Source organism: Polistes fuscatus, unplaced genomic scaffold (genome assembly GCF_010416935.1).
Source record: "Polistes fuscatus isolate 324 unplaced genomic scaffold, CU_Pfus_HIC Scaffold2, whole genome shotgun sequence".
In the NCBI taxonomy this organism is placed as follows: domain Eukaryota; kingdom Metazoa; phylum Arthropoda; class Insecta; order Hymenoptera; family Vespidae; genus Polistes; species Polistes fuscatus.
Window position 1 is genome coordinate 8,471,309 of NW_025113096.1, and position 19,004 is coordinate 8,490,312.

The window sequence follows — 19,004 nt, forward strand, 5'->3', positions numbered from 1 at the left end:
GAAAGAAGAAAAAAAACGCGTTTACTTTATTCTCAAGGGAGTTGCTTGCTTTCTTGACATTCCAGCTAGAAATGAAGAAGAAGGAGAAGAAGAGGAAGTTCTTCTTTTCTAATTCATTGAGATTGTAACATTGACGTTATTCTTGCAAAAACTTACAAAATGACAAGGGCTACCAACTAGATTTTATAAAGGCGAACCTTTATGATTTCCTCGTGAAAGAACCTTGTGGTCAATACTTGACAGACAGCTGTCCATCGGGAATAACTACCACCCGCTGAATTGTTGTGATTTGAAGTTTTGAGCATAAAGAAATCAAATGGGGCCTAAAGAAATGAATGGGGCTTAAGAAAAATGACTTTAGAAAAATTGATGCAATTATAAGTATTACTTCTTTCTTTTCGTATTGAGTTTACCAACAAGCGGATATAAATCATTGTTGATATGAAAAATTTATATTGCTAATGTCTTGTTATGTAAAATCGACAAATTAAATGTCATTGATTTTTGTTGTTAAAAGGTTTCCTGCCACTGTAAATTTGCAAACTCATTAACTTCGAAACTGATCTACTTAACTTGTTTAACCGGTGTTAATGTTTACTATATAACACGTTATTTCAAATGGATAGGTTCGATACCATAAACAAATTTTAAAAGAGATATCATTTGTTAGTATAATGAAGATTTATCGACTCCGATACAAATTAGCGTGAGAAAGCAAATAGGTAGAAAAATAAATTGAAGAGTAAAGAATAGAAAAAGAAGAAAGAACGAAAGGAACAGAATCGAAAAAATGAATTACAACAGCAACAACAACAACAGCAGGAGCAACATCGGCAGCGGCAGCTACGAGGACAACTACAGTTCGGAATGACAATGCAGGTGCCCCATCCCATGTCAAATCCCAGCGTGGCGCCAACACGAGATAGGTACCAGACCGAACTCCTCCGACTGCTCTCTAATTGTTTAAGAGGATTAGCCCAAAACGTTTATCCATGCTCCAAGAAGAAAAAGATGCTGATATTTATCCCGGTATTAGACTCGACTAAACTCGAATTTATTACTTCTTATCCCTGAAAATTCTTTTTAGAAGTGTTCAACCGGCAAATCATACACCTCATCTCCTTCCACTACTCGAGCGACCACCTTTTAAATCCAAGTCAAAATCCTTTCCTACAAGACGAGATCAACCATCGGAGATTCTTTCGCATCGAATTTAACTCGCTAAATTTGACATCGTGAGTACAAACAAACAATGCTAATTGCTTCTTATCAATATTTAAACAATCACGATCATTATTTGTCTCAAATTGTTTTGTAAAAATAAATAAATAAATTACGTCTTATATACAACACTAATTGGTATAGACCACAAGTGTTAAAGCAATAGATGCATTGAACAAATTGTAATGAATAAAGCAAGAAATTATCTCTCGAAAAGAATTCAGGTTGTTTGTAACGTGGGATCGTGAAATTTGTGATGACCTTAAAAAAGATACCGTGGGATTCTAAAATACGCGTGAACGCGTTGAATTAGAGGTATCGTAACTTGATGTAGAGTCGATCAAGATGAAGATTCTTCGAGTTGATATTCGAAACAAGGCGGATGTCGCGGGTGGCCGTAAGTGGCGCCCTCGATATAAGCTTGTCTGACTGAACCGCTGATACGAGAAACCGCGCTTCTTAAACTCTCATGGTGGAATGTGTCATCCTGTCACTGAACCCACATGGGGTAGAAAACGTCTCGTGGGCCCGTCAAAAGGTGCCTGATCGGTCGAACTTTTACCCGCTCACCAAAGGGAACCAGGAATGTCAATTGGACGTATTACGAATTCGAATGTAACATTAATATCTTATATAGTGATCACATAAACTTATATTTATATTTCTAACTTCTTCATTATTCTACATTAGCTAAAAAATAATAAGAAATTTAATATTCTTCTAAGCCTGATTTTAATCCTTATTACCCAAATAAATTACTAATCTAACCTATTAAAAGATCTTCTGGATCTGTGATGCAGGGTTGCGTTAGGCAATTGTAGTCAAATCACAACTACTTAATTATAAACAAAAATTAACTAGATTAATTTATTATAAAGTAGGTAAATAAAAAAGTAAGGAACACTAAATCTTTTACCAATACTAGCAAGTTAAGACGAGGCTTCGAATTACAAATCTACCTACAATATTTCTAGATTAAATACTAATTCTAATAACATTAAATAGAACTTAAATTATAGTTTTATAATAAAGACAAGAAACCATTCATTAAACGTAATAAGAAACGAAATAAAAGATGAATCGTAATTTAGTGACCAAACTTCCAGGTATCATCCAGGTTCATTGTATTTAGGAAGAATTAGTAATTAAATGGTTTACATGAAAGAACATAGAACATTGTTGGAAGAAAGAAGACAGGTGAGCCACGTATGCTAGGAGATAAATCCTTGGAAAATAAGGAAAAGGGATGAGCGCGTTACCCTAAAGGAAGGAGACTACATACGTAGACCAATATAAAGTGTGACAGGGAGGTAGACTTGCCTTTGGACAGACTCTTTCTCTTTTTCTCTCTTTCTCCCTCTCTCTCTTTCTACAAAAGGTGGGTACCGATATATAATATCCGACTACCTAGCTCGGCTGTGCGATAAGTGTCAACTGCAGCGCGGCAGATAAAAAGAATGAACGGAAAATAAAATCCACCGCGGGTGATCCATCATGCGGACGCGAACTTGGGACGCGCAGACTCGTACTTGATTGGTTGGTACCGCCCATGTAGCACCACGTGACCCTCATTTAAGCCCCGCCCATGATACTAGGTAGCCGCCTGAAGCTAGCCACGTTCTCTGCTCCAAACGTATCTGCCCTGAACAGGGGGAAAGTCTGGGGAGCCTGAGTGAGAGAAAGAAGAGAGAAAGAGAGAGAAAGAGAGAGCTTGGACACAGCTAAACTCTTCGGGTCAGTCTCACCTGCGTGCAAGCTACGACCTAGCCAGTCCAGTTGAGCGGGCCTCGTCGTTCACATCGACTCGTGCATACTTTCTCCACATAATCACTAATCGACGCTTCCTACATTTTATTATTAACTATTCCGATGCAACCAATTAACATCCAAAGTGTTTAATTTGACCCTTCATAAGAAAAACATATATTTTAATAAATTTATCTAACTGCAAGATATCTTATTGAATTACAGTGTAACTACAACTAATCGGAGACATTGTGATACAGATAAAAAATCGACTATCCAAAGTGTTTTATCTAACTGGATAAGTTATTCTATCTCAAATCGATTACTAGAACGTATTTGACTAACGTGTCCTGTACGATAGCGTACTTATCGTTCCCGATCTTATAATTTTATTATGTTGACAATGTACTAACAAAAAACATTACAAAGCTATTGTTTTTATATTTTATCATGAAAAACAGCTTGTCGGAAAATATTACGATGTAGTAGTCGATGAGTGATATCGGATGAACTTGTAAAGAACTTTAAATTTATGATTAATCTTTCGATTGTGAGAAATTAAGATTAAATTAAATTAATTAGACTCTCTGAAAGTGTTATCTAAGTGTTGTTGAGCTATAACGATGTAGAGAACATTTTAGTTCTCTATGTTGAAGAACTTTTAAGACTTTTCTTTTCAGTCGATGTGAACAGTGAAGAATTACGTGGTGGTGGACTGTGAATCGTTGATGTATTCGTTTCATCGCCAGAAGGATGATGATGATGGACATGGGCATGTACGGGACCTACGGTAAGCCAGATTCATATCCCAACTACGTGTTTGCCGGTCAAGGGAATCACCACCATCAGACTTCTACCGTCGGTGGTCATGTGTCTGTACCACCATCACCGGATCTTGCGCCGGGTCATTACTATCCTCAGACTGCAGTGGCTCCTTACTCATCTTCATCATCTGAGAGTTTCCTGACTGCGGAATCTGGTGCTTCGTCAAGTACACCACCTCAAAGTTTCTACTCACCGACGGGAGCTGTACTGCACGAGGATGGTACCACAACGGCAATCATTTCGTCAGAGAACGGCCTAAGTTATACCAATCTTGATTATGCTTCCTCCTCGACATACTCTGGTCAACAACCGCAACAACAACAACAGCAACAACAACAACAACAACAACAACAACACCCACAACCACACGCAGGATCCCATGGTTCGAACGAACCCCATCAAAGTTACCATGTACAGCAAAACACCTACAGAGAGGATCATCACCATCATCACCACCACCACCACCATCATCCTCCGAGTCTTCATCAAACTGCTACCCTACAAACCCATCAAAGAACGGAACTTGATTTGCACCAACCAACCTCTAGTCATCATCATCATCATCATCATCCTTCTCATCATCGACACGAGCCTGAATACCAGATACCAATCGGTGCTACTCCTAATTACGTCCACCAATATGAAGATTCTCTTCATTATCACGCACCAATCAGACAGAACGAATTCCCGGGACATCCTACGGGACATTACAAAGAAGAGAATCGTGATCCAACATCTTATCACGCTCTTCCACAACCAGGACATTCGCAACAACAGCAACAACACCTTCATCCTCAGCACCCTCATCATCAACAACACTCTCATCAGCACCAACAGCAACAACAACAGCAGCAGGCTCAAGTACCTACTTACAAATGGATGCAGGTTAAAAGAAACGTTCCTAAACCTGTTGGTAAGTTTTCCTTTCTATTTTCAAGTAGGTAATTAACATTCATTCGAAATTAGTCAAATAATAATAATAACACATTTTGATTACATCAGCTAAAATATAAACCCAATAAAGACAATAGTAATAATTCTCAATATAGAACATACGCGAAGCTCAATAAATAACAATTTTATTCAATCATTAAAAGCTAATGTTCGATAAGCAAAAATCAAATCAAATGAATAGTTATAAAATTCTGTTATCTTACAACTCAATTGCATATCTTTCTCTAAGTTTGAATAATCCACTGATAATTATAAAATAGTATTTAATTGAACGGAAACCGGTTAAGAAACACCGCAAGATTTACAATTATATATTATACTTACATACGTACAATAATATGATATACTTATATATAATTCCTGCTAGGTTTTATATAACGACGAATGTAGGTAGATGTGTATACTAATACACATACTTGCGTCAAAGAAACGAATAAAAAAAAATACGTAACAAACGATGCACAAGCGTAGCAAATCGTGCATAATGAATCGATAATTACGAAAGACATGTTATTTTAAATTGACAATAGTGGAAACATATAATTCGCAAATTATTCGAAGTTCACTCTATAACACGAAAGAAATAACATTTTTATCCGATTGAAATTTAATTTTATTTGTAATTAATACTAAAATTGAATTAATACTGAAAACCTTAAATCACATTTGTTTCTTTTATTGGAATTAAAAAAAGAAAAGAAGTATATATAATATATATATAACATAGATGACTCTCACATAAATTAACATAAACTTTGTAGATTTAACGTTCCTCACTAATGAAAAAGAATAACTCGTCACACTTTTATTCTTAGAATTATTTATAAATCACGCAGGAGATGTAATTTACATATATTTACTACTACCAAAAAGAAGAAAGAAATCTACGAAACATATGTACGTCACATTTCACTTGTGCGTCAATCTTAATTGAACTCGCCACCCAAGTGAAAAGTTCTCTTTAGAATCGGTCGATTAGGCTTCGTATCTACATCTTCGTATATCGCGTTTGTACATGAATTCATGTAAAGTATTCTCAACGAGACGCGATTAGGTCATGTCGTTAGTTAAATCGAGAACACGAGTCGAAATCATGCTTCCAAGAACGTAAAGCACCTCGTTCTTGAACTTCTAAACATTCTATAATTGCATTCTTGACATCATATTATTTTCCAAAGTCAAAAAAAATACAATAAAAATAAATTTTTAAATAATTCAAACCATGATGAAATTTTTAAAATAATAATAAAATATTTCTTTTAATATTTTTTTTTTCTTAATTTTTGTAATAAAAAGAAACAGAATACTTAGACAAGGAATACGATTTTTAAAACAATCAAATAATATCTTTTCTAATATTTGCTTCATTTCTACAATAAGAAAAAAAAACAAAATATATTTAGACTGTGGTGAAAGTTTGTATAATAATATAATATTTCTTCTAATATCTTTTTAATTTTTATGATAAACAAAAAATACTCACTTATACGTGATTAAAAAATGTGAAAAATAATAATAAAATATTTTCACACACATAATTTCTATATATATATATATATAATTAAAAATTAAAAATTAAAAAAAAATATATCTCTACGTGTAATAAAAAAATAATGAAATGATATTTAAAAAACATTATTATTAATGATCTACAATCATAGCTTAACATTATCACGTCAAACAGTTTGACTACCGTTTACGCCTATGCGACACTCGTAAACGTAATAGATAAGATTATGCACACGAAACGAGGAACAGAAGATACTCGAGGTTTACGAGAATGTCCTACCCAGTACAATCATAAATCAAGCGTGGAAGCGCCGCTCGTTGAATTTCTATCTCTCATATACAAACGTTTGCTTACGATAGATCTCGATACTTTTCAAAAAATTCAAAGGCATATATGCAACATAAATTTATTTGAAACGCTATTTTTTAATCGTATTTACAAGCAAGTACAATAAAAAAATTCTTCTTTTTTTTTCTTTTAAATATTTATCATGATTCTTCTTTTTTTCATATATAAAAAATATAAAGGCACATGTACCCGATAATTTAAATAATTTTTTAAAATAATTTTTACATATATCTCTAATTTATTTAAATATTTTTTTGGACTCCTATATTTTCATTAATAAAAATTCACGTAGGTGTATTCTTAACGTTGATCACCTTGTTTATAAATACCAAAGATTTTTAATCACAACGACAAATTTACTAACATAAAAATATAACAAACGTGGTAGCCAAATTCTACGTGTCGATAACTAATATAAGACGATAACTAATACGATAAGATTTGCCATTGCAAAGGGAATTCATGAACCTAAATTTGTCTGACGAAATCATGACCATTCAAAAAAGAAAACTTTACGCTGATAACGATAAGGTTACTATACTCTCTTTGATGTTTTTAGAAAAAAAAATATTATATACGAGTATTGTATTATTCGTTTAACGAATACCGTTTTAACATGAAATAAGATAAATAATCAATTGGTCAACGATCATAACTAAAGTTTTTGATAATAAAATTTATGCTATTTAAAATACATTTTTTTTTTTAAATTTTTAATAATTTTTTAAAAACAAATAATTATTTTGAATTTCATATTACTTCGAAATATCCAGATTTACAACATAAAAGATAATAAACGAATATCTGCATTAGAAACATCTCGATCAAAATGAAATAAACTTTTTTTATCGATCTAAGTACTAGGAATATCAAAATGAAATACGTAATCGTTAACACAAAGTAATAACGAATAATCAAATGATTTCTACTAATCATCGATGAGAAAGAACTAACATAGGATAATATTAAGATATCGGAATTAAATATTGAATGGAACAGAACCGGTTTAGATTTATATACGTCAAATCTGAAACGTACTCTCACACATTTTTGTCGATTACGTATGCGTAAATTAGAATTAAATTTCTAATTGCTATTTACAAACGTACAATAAATAAATAAAAATATGTAAGTGCAAAGTTGTCCTGCGAATATTTTCTTTCAAACACACAGCAATGTGAAATAGAAAAATTCTAGAAAGAAATAAAAACATAACTTTCCTTATTAAATAAATTTCTTAACGTGATAAAATTAACTGTTCAATGATTAAGTAGTTTTGAACATTTTTACTCGACGTATTATTAAAACATGAAACATGTAAAACAAAAAGAAATATACAGGCAGTCGACAGGACCTTTGAAATCTTAAATTTAAATGATAAAATAATGAAACGCGAAGTAAGTACTTAAAGAAAAAAGAAAAAAAAAAAACACAAAAATATGTAATAAAAAATATCTTAGATAATATTATATTCAAACACATGATAACATAACATTAAAAGATCTTTAAATCTTGATTTAAAAAAATAAGTGAAGTATCGAGCGTGGAATTCCTTGAAATAATTATTAATATTTTTTACAACGGATTAAGCCGGGTATCAGAAAGCAGCTGTGAAAACGTCAGAATCGATGTTAAGCAAGAAATGAGACATCTTAAAACACTAGACCGGTTCCCCTAACTTCGCATTAACTTGCTCGAAAGATACGGGACAGCAATGTAAATACATGTATAACCGCCTAGCATGCTTTTCTCCTAGCAGTGAGAGAGAGCGTTCTCATTCAAAGCTTGTTAAATGGAGCTTGTCGGAGTTAGGTACCGGCACTACGCTTAATAGCTCATTATAATCGAATTAATAAAAGCAGTCTGAGAATCGAGAAGGGTGAGAAGCACCAATTGCCGCGAAACATGCAAATCGTACTGTGATTTTCCCAACCCTCTCTTATGAAACCCCTAACTTCATCGCTCTATCTTTTACTCTTTCACGCTATTACCCACTTCATTTCAAATCTTTACGAAATTACTTCTCCTATGATCACTTGAATTTTTCTATCCTTAAAAAAAGGTTACTTCTACGAGCTAATTTTACTTTTATTTTTATTTACTGCATCTTAAGAATTAAGTTGTATATAAAACTATTAAATGTATGCAGGGCGAATCATTGAAAATTTGGTTACTCAATAATTCCCATTATTAGTAATCAAATTATATGATTGGCACTGTGTAATACAGATAATTACACGATAAAATTGAAATATGATTTATGTAGATATGCGTGGATGGATTTAAAAGTTTTAAGCCTGACATAAAAACTATTTTATTTTATTTTGCAAACAAAATTAAGAGTTATTTTTTGTTTGCTTTTTCAACGGATCCTCGTACATAGAATCCTGACATAACTTTAATATGATCTTATAAATCCTAACATTCTACAAAACAAAGATGCTGCTAATCCAAGAATTTCATTTAAAACTGCATTATCTCGAATAAAACAAACTAGCAGAATAATTAAAAATTAACAATGGAAAGAGTATAAAAAGAAAAGATTATTAATAATTATAATGAAAAAGTGTTAGATTCAATAAAAAAATAAGAGGATGGGCGTGGTCAAAAGGAAGATCTAGTGGGAAGACTCTGGTAGATTTTGGTTGGTTAAGTTTTTTGGTTGGCGGAGATCTCACAATACCTCTCGTTTTCCCCTTCGTCAGTCTAGACCTTGTCGTACTCGTATACACGAACCAGGGGGTCCAAAAGACAGAAGACTTCTGGAGGGACGCCTAACTCCATGATGCTTCAAGGGCTGCTACGAAAAGGGGCTGCTGCTGCCTTGGGGACACTTGCGCAGGGTCCCCGAAAGAAAAAAATGGAAAGAGCGTCGCAACGCTGTCAGCCTTTGCCAACCGATCTATCATACTAAACTCGATTTCTTTTCTCAGACGATGCGCTCAATAGCGGGATTGCTAATATCGAGAGAAAAAGAAAATGCGGAGACAAATAAGTAGTCGTGTGTAAAAAATCTACTCGGATGTCTAATTTCTTTTTTCCTATCCAAGAACGAGATTCTTCTATTTTATTCGACGTTTTTTTACAATCTAATCCAAACAATTTTTTTTGATCACTCATTTTTATTGAAAAGAAAAAATAATAAGGTTTTTTTGTTGAGGCTCAAAAATTTTGTAGTCCACCCTCATGTATCATAGGAACAATATTAAAATTTAACATAAAAAATTATTTATTTTTTTATGCGGTATTTTTATTAAGATGAACAATCGTAAAAATATCAAATTGATCTACCAACACTATTACAGATTCTAAAATAGTATTACCACTATTTTTAAACCTCGATACAGTAAAAGTAATCTACCGAGTACTGGATTATCATTCCATAGCAAATAATAGAAAAGAAAACTTGGTAAACAAGTATAATTTTTAGCAATCCTCATCTGCATCGTCACATATATAATATTGCTGATATCATTATTATTATAGTGTTTTTTTATAAAATAACTATATGAGGAAGCAAGTTAAACAAGTTTTACTGTTCCGCTAACATAAACATACTATATAGGTTGCTTGTAAAATAATATCTGACACATATACTTTACATTTCATCTAATTAGAATGAACAGGAAACTTCATTGCTTGTTCCTCAATGATTGTGATACAAAAAAGTAACGAACATAACTGTTTTTCGAAGAATATAAAACTTCATGCGTATATATGAATAAAAAAATACGTCGATAAACGTCGATATATCTTAAATAATAATACAACGTAAATGTCAAACTCTTGAGAATCTTCAAAATCTTGATAATCCTTATCGCCATTATTCTATAGAATTTATTTCCCAGAGATTTCCCGTCCCATTTCCGAGAGATCGTCCCATTTCCTCGAAGACTATCACCTTTTAGGCTGCCTTAAAATATGCATTTCGTTATCGACTCTCGATCCGAACGTATTCAGGGACGCCACGCCGCGCGCGAGTTAACTAGACTTGAATCAAAAAAGTCTGCCTGAATATTAAATCCCTTTGATCCTTAAAAATACTAATCTACTTATTCCTCAAAATATTATAATATTTTTGTTCCAAACAATTGAAATAAAAAACATCAAATATAAATAAAAAATAATTAAGATAAATTAAAGATTATTTTCTCTAAAAAAAAAAAACAAACAAACAAAATAGAAATTATTATTTCTTAAAAAAAGTATATTAATTAAGCCCAACGAAAAAAAAAAGAAGGAACAAACATAATCATAGAAGAGGCTAAGGTTATACGAGCGGCCCTGAGAACGTCTCGAGAGAAAAGAAAGAGTATAAATAAGAGAGAAAAGAGAGAAAAATAAGGAATATACGTATATCGAAGAGAGACGTGTGTCCTGGAATAAGAAAGAGAGTAAAAAGAAGAGAAGTTGGGTCGAGGCAAAGGCGAGCGTTCGCGGCCGCTCCGCTCCGGTCCGTTCCATTCCGTTCCGTTCGCGGCAAACGTGCCGGACGCGTGAGTGAGTGGCCGATATCTCAAGAGGGGATCAGAGGATCGTTCGCGTGTTTCCAACAGGGCTGCCACCCGCCGAACCTGGCAACCCCATATCCCACACGAGCCACCACTACAATACCAACACTAACATCAACACCAGCACCATCACTAACATCACTACTACCAGCTGAACGTTCCTTCGTTCGTTCGTTCATTCGTTAGTTCGTTCGTTGGTTTGTTCGTTCGTTAGTTCGTTCGTTCGTTCGTTCGCCACCCTCCTGTCCACGTGTCTCGCTCACGCTGATTTTCATTTCCGCGGTACTTCAGTCAACTGGTCGGACTCTCTTTCTCTTTCTCTTTTTCACTCTCGCTCTTTCTTTCTACGTCGGTCTCTCTTAACTCGTATTGACCGCATCCGTGCCTCCGACGAATTACCATCGACCAACCTTAGACTATCCTTTGCCTAATTTTACCTGTCGATTATTATTTTCTAACAAATTATTTACACAAAGTAATAAATTACATATAATTGTTTATGTAAAATCCTAGGATATGATTAATTAAATGTTAATAATTTGCTTCGAATTTTCTATCATTGTTTAAGATCAGAACATTTCTAACTTCATTATCATATATCAACTCATTGAATATTTGCTTGATAATAATCACATCTAACAACATTACTGTTACATCTAATAAACATGTCGAAGAAAAAAATTAATTTACATGTACATATATGCTTACTAATATTAAATATCTGTATATACTAGTTGTAATAATACTGTGTACGCGTATGTTATTCTTTCATTCGCGAACAAAGGAAATGAAAAAAAATAAAATCGAGGTAATTCTGTCTGTTCAGCTTCCACGCATCGGTCGTCGTATCTTGTCGAGTACGTTGATTTTATTATTATGATAGTTAATATCCTGAGTCACAGTCGTACATAAAAATGGTATATAATACCTATATGAATAAATATAGATATATATATACACGTGTTTTCTGTGTGTAACGTAATATAAAAGGGGGTGCGTGCAGCACGTTCGACAAGATCCGCGCTTCGTGTACGTTCGTAAATGCGCTTGGACATTCCCCGCTAAAATTAGGCTTACCACGATACTACTTGCGATAAATGTCGACGACTTTTAACGCCTTTTCTACGTCTCTCCAAAACATTTTTGATATCCGAAAAAGTAAAAAATTGAAATTTTTCATTCTTACCAAATCTACGAATCTTTCGTATATTAATTACAAACGAACACTAACACGCTAATAAAATTAACAATTAGCAACATTAATTAAACAAAATGCAACTCTGACCCAACCCTAAGTGACATAGATTAAATAAAATTAAATAAATTAATCGAGAGAGATTTAAACGCGAAAATCAAGTTAGAAATTCCTAGTTCAAGATCAGGTCTGTTACGTAAGAATATAGATTTTAATAAAAAGTAAAAATATTTAAATATGTAAATATGGCATAGCTCGTTCGAAGAAAAAAAATAATATTATTAAAAATGGTATTGTTTAAAAAATTATGTAAGAAATATTATGTAATACTCGTATAGTGTAATATGTTAATATACATATAAATATATGTAAATATACATAAACTCTAATTGTAAGATGTATACATAAAATGTGTCTCACCATCACACATAAACGAAAAAATAGACGACGATTATCCAACTGCTGAGCAAGGTTTCAACCCGTACACGCCAGCAAGCTAGCCACTCCACGTTCGTTCAAAGGCTTGCCGATTAAATCTTACCCAGCTTAATATTATTATTTTACTTACTGCATGCAAGAACATAAGAAAGACAGGTAAGATAGAAAGAGAAAAAGAAAGAAAGAAAGAGCGATACATGAATCGGAAAAAGGGTATAGAAAAATCTGCTAAGCTTCATCTATCTTTATCTAGTAGTACGACTACTTTTGCTTTTGATGCAACTATCTCAACATCTGACTACATTCGATTAGAAAAAAAAAATATTTAAATGAAAGAAGGAATAAAATTAAAAAAAAGAAACTAAATAAATAAATATTACGCAAGATATTTGCGTACCTTAATTATTAAATTTATGTCTCAGTAATTATAGTAATGGTCTAAGTAAAAATATTGAAAACATTTATTTTAATAACTTGTATTATAAAAAATATAATTCTAATTAATAAATACATTAATATAACTCATATTTAAGTCGCAAATAAACCATTTACTATAACTATAAATTATTGTAATACACAATAAATCATTAAATGAATTTTTGTAATTATTTGACTTATGCTATTATCATAATTGTCGGTATATACATATATGTATCTCATCTTTAGAAATATAAAAGATCATTGCGAGATCATCGAATGTATTGTATACGTATATTAGATAGAGTTTCCTCTTAGACATAGCCGACAGTAAACAATCCCTTCATCACACAAGATCATCTGCTCTTATGCGGTAACAACACCCTCGCGCGGGATCTAAAGTACATTATGCAATTCAAATATTATTCAAAGGCTAAAAGCCATGAGGGACAGATGAAGTAAGGAAGCGTGGGGTTAGAAAGTAAAACCGAGGAGGAGGAGGAATAGGTGAAATATACTATGGTATTACGTTACAGGAAATACAGATTTCGATACACTCTACCCGTGCTTCATCTTTTCTAATTATTCTTAAATTAAATAACGATTACCGCAATTATATTCGATTTTCTTTTTATCAACATGAAAATAAAAAATTAAATTTTTCTTTAATAACGTCATATAAAAGATTAATAAAAAAAAATAAAAAATCATGTTTGGAAACAGCTGTCTTTAATCGATATCGTTGTCTTATTTCACGATCTAACGCCGAGCAAAAGTTCCTAAATAAATATTAGAATAACATCTGAACTCTGATATATTTTCTGAAGTAGGAAAAAAATAACGTCTCTTGATATTTGATCGAAACATTCGTCCTATCTTTTTTTTTAATACACTCTATTTTTGTATATTCTCTTTATGAAATGTATCAAGCAAAAATATATATTATCGTAATATTATGATAACTATTTGATTTAACATAAAATAATTACGTTAACATAATTATATTAAATAGCGCGTAATAAATTAATTAATATAAAGATAAAAAACACACACACACACACACATGAAATCATAAGACGTTATCTAATAAGCGTAACTAAACGGAATATCGTAATCTTCGAGACAAACTTATAATCTAAATAGAAACATTAATTTACATTGACTCGCGCGCGCGCGAGCATTATATTTAAATCAAGATTAATTGCTATTCTAGTACTTATTTACTTATCTTTTTTATTGTTCTTCTTCTTCTTCTTTTTTATTGTTCTCTATCAAAACCTATTTCAATATATTTAGAATTCCGTATAAAGTAATGATTCAACATTGACATAATTTGATACATTTTTCCGACAATAGAAAAATAATAATCATTGATTTATTTACGGTAGTCTCTATAATTTTCTTATTTTTTTACTTCCACAGAAAGCATAAATTAAAAAAGAAAGCGTTGAAGCAAGTAGGACAGGAATATTCTTTGATCATCGATACGAATCCATTGCTATGCAAAACGACCCTGAGTCGGAAATCATTTGTCTCGAGGATAAATGAGAAATTGGTAGAACGGAGAAGGGTACCTTGAGGGTGGAACTAAAGAGTAAAAGAAGAACCGATAGATGGTATAAAGAAAGGTCTTTAACATTGCTGAGTCAACGAAGGCGTTGACACTGTTAATTATCTTTTCATAATCTACTGAAACAGCCCTTCAATCATCTTCTCTTTTCACTGTGATTATAACTATCGTCAAGATGCACTCGTATTAAGCATCACGCAACTTCAAAAACAAACAGTAAAAATTTTAATCAATGATTCAAACAAACTCTATTATCTCTCTATATTATAAAAATAAATGCCAAAATATTTGCACAAATTTATAGGACGAATAATTGACAAACTTGGAACATTGTATGCTTTTAACAACTTTAAAAAAATAAAATAAAAAAAGAATGTAAACTTCAATCAGTGACTCTATTGTTTCTTTATGCAATAAAAATAAATATTCAAATATTTACAAAAATTTGTAAAATCCATAATTTACAAATTGAAAACATTGTATGCATCATGCAACTTTCAAGAAAATAAAAAAAAACAACATAAATTTCAACCAATGACTATTGTTTCTCTACGCAATAAAAATAAAAATACCTGTATTATTTATATATCTATAAAAATGTATAAAAATAAAAATTTACAAATAGAAAACATAGGAACAATCTAAATATATATAAATATTGTATAACAATTTGTATTGTCTAGAAGAATGAATTATTTATAAATTACCATCATTCTCGAAGTTAGTTCTCATGGCCATTAAGCTTACGCTTCTCCAAACCGAATGATAAACTTGGACAAGTTCTATCAGACACGACGGAGAGATTGAATGAAATGTTTCCCGTTTTCGCGACTCATTCGTCAATTTAGTACCTTAGCAAGACTACCAGACAGAACGTTACTGACTTTACGTATGGTTTTCTTCCAAAAAAAAACTCACGTTTCGTGATACGCTCTCACATTTTTTCAACAAATTCGTTTAAATCATTCTTTTCTTTCTCACACTTGAACTAAAAAAAAAAAAAACAAAATTATTAGCTAGTTAAATATTCGCTAGTTAAATAAAAATGTCTCCACCCTCAGCCATTAAATAAATTGATCTCCACATACCAGCAGTCTAAATGACAACCTAATTTTCATAATGCGCAAACGAGAGTCTCCCCTTCCTCTACCCCCTTTTCTATCCTTCTTTCCTCAAGGTGTTTCATTTCTTTATTTTTTTTTTATTTTTTCCCATATAGACAAAAAACTTAATTAGATTATATATTTATATAATGATTTCATCTCGCGATATTGTCGTTGTAAAATATTTTTCACGTATTACGAAAATAAATTTTTTTTGTTTATATAATTATTCGAATTCTTGTTTATTTATTTATTTATGTGGGATTGGGAAAAATTCAAAAGTGAAAGTGTGAATAAATATAAAGACAAGAAATGGTTAAGACATGGATGTTTGAGAACAATCGTTACTGAATATGTACGTTAATGTTTTTAGAATAAATTAAAGACGTTTTTCTTGTAAATAAATTTAAATAAATATTTCTAATATACGTAACGAAAGGACAATGCGATATAGATGATGTAGATTGAAGCTAAGAGTGTGAGAAGTAAAGAGTGTTTTTGCGAAAAGAAGTACGACGAATAATCTTAAAAAGAAGTACGACGAGCGAAGAGAGTTTTGTTAAGAAGTACGATGTATGAAAAGATAAGTTTTGCAAACAAGTATAACGATAATTTAATAGTAAAGAAGTAAGGCTGATAAGAATACTCAGTTAAGAAGTAATAGAGACAATTAGTAAATTAATAGTTAAGAGAGAAGCGAAACGATTATTAATTATAGATCCAATAGATTATAGACACTTACTATTCCATCCAATTATATCTTTAATTAAATATATATATAGTCTTATAAATAAATTTCCTTTTATCTTTTCTTTAATTATTAAGAAAAAAAGGCTATTCATAAACATCATTAAATAACTATAAAAATTTTTTAAATCCTACATTTATTTAATTTATTTGTATAAAAAAAATACTACAAATAATCTAACAACAATATATACAACTGCACATAATCTGTTAATAACAGCTGATGCAATTTGATCCAATCATAGGGCTCAACCCTATCGTCCGTTCACCTTCTTATACAGGTCATCTTCCCCAAAAACTACTTTCCGAGAACTGACCAGCTGTGTTGGACATGAGAGGGCTGTCACTTAAAGGATTTAACTTAATCTCAGACTACACATATTGCTTTCCAATAATATTTCACGCTCTTTTCTAATTGTAAGAGGATAAGCCGCTTTGTATTCAATGGTAGCTAATACAAAGTCATCCAAACAAATGACTTACACGATTCGAAAGAACTAATTAATACAATAATTGGCTAATACCAATTGATTGATTAATGACTTTTCTAATTGTGTTATAAGAACGCGAGAATATAAAATTAAAAAATAGTTCGATTTATTCCATAAAATGTCTTGAAATTTTTAGTCATCCGCATAACTAATAATTAAATTCTAATATACATCGATAAAAAAAAATATTTGATAATATTTATCAAATGTTCACTCAATGTGTTAATAATCAAATTTCAAGCTTATTTAACAATAAACGTTTTGTTTACAGCCACAAAGACGGCTCACAATGCTGGTGATTTTATTGGTAACACGGTCGGTGGTACAAATTCGTCGGTTTATGGAAATTCAACGAGTGGTACCGTGAACTGTCTTACTGGAGGTCCATTAGCTGGTATAACAGGTGGCTTCAACAATACCGGTCGTACGAATTTCACTAACAAACAACTAACCGAATTGGAAAAGGAATTTCATTTTAACAAGTACTTGACACGCGCGAGACGCATCGAAATAGCCTCGGCCCTTCAACTAAACGAGACGCAAGTGAAAATCTGGTTTCAGAATAGACGAATGAAGCAGAAGAAGAGGATGAAGGAGGGTCTTATACCGGCTGATGGTGGAAACGTCAGTCAACTAACTGGTACGAGGAGTAGCAGCAATTCACCGACTAACAATCACCAAGCAACAACCAATCAGGACAATATTGCTGGACTTAGCTTATCAAGTTTCACCAGCGACAATAGTCGAGAATCACCGCCTATATCGATCAAAGATTAACTCGATCATTTGTGATCTTTCGTTTTACAAAGAGACGATGATTGCTTAAATGAACGCTCTTCAACTGGAAAACACCAAATAATTGATATATCTAGCGAATGAGACAAAACAAACAAATACTATCCCTTCAGTCAAATACTATTTCGTTCATCAATTTTATTCATAATGATCTTATTTAAACTATGACGATTGTCACGGCTAGAATGTTTCCATTTTAAAATATAACATGTTCTAGTTTTTTATTTTTTCCTATAATTGATATTAAACTAGAGATACAATTCTCAGAGTTTTTGTTAGTTAGATAGCACAAGTGTGAACATTCGTCTTAATCCCAGGGAATATTTATGATTAATTGTTATGTAAATTATTACACAGGATACACGAGCGAGCTCTAATTGCTTCGTGCTACAACGTTACCATTGTAAATTATCTTATTCAATGATCTTTAGTAAGGATAATTTTAATTGAAATTTCGTGAGATTAAAACGAAAATAATACGTTTTAAAGTAACATTACTTTTAAATTAAATAATTCTACTACTACAAGAAAATCAATTCAAACAAAAATGCAAAAACACAATTCACGAAAAACAAATCGATTCATTTCTGTAATAATATTTAATTTAAATAATTCATATCTTGATTTAGACTAAAAAAAAATTTGTTTTTTCTAATTCTTTGACTCGAACTAATATATGTACATTTGTAAATGATTTAAAATAAATACCATCATACCAAAATAACTAATACTATATAACGATATACATAGCCATACAACAAACACACACACACACGCGCAGCGCGCATGCACACACACATATACAATACATTGGCTTAACGTATATAATGAAAAAAAAATTTGCGCACAAGAGCATATATACGATATATAAATTAACTACATGAAATATCGTGAAACAATTAACAAAATACATAAATATAAATATACGATAGGCATATATATATATATATATATATATATATATATACGTAACGTGTAACATCAAAATGTATAGGATGACTCGTTAATTATAAACCCTAAATGAAAAAGGTTTCTTCATAATGAAGTGCCATATTCCCGAAGTATTATGTCCTTAAAGGTAAAATTATTATTATTATTATTATAATAATTATTATTATTATTATTATTATTAT

General features: G+C 31.6%; 1 protein-coding gene across 1 annotated transcript; it reads left to right on the top strand.

Moving 5' to 3' along the window:
* The first annotated feature begins 2,906 nt into the window (after positions 1–2,906).
* On the top strand, positions 2,907–18,092 carry LOC122515996 (homeobox protein Hox-A1). Its single transcript, XM_043633462.1, has 2 exons — positions 2,907–4,705; positions 17,348–18,092. The coding sequence occupies exons 1-2, from the start codon at positions 3,721–3,723 to the stop codon at positions 17,851–17,853; spliced, it is 1,491 nt and encodes a 496-aa protein (XP_043489397.1). The 5' UTR covers positions 2,907–3,720; the 3' UTR covers positions 17,854–18,092.
* The last annotated feature ends 912 nt before the right edge of the window (positions 18,093–19,004 follow it).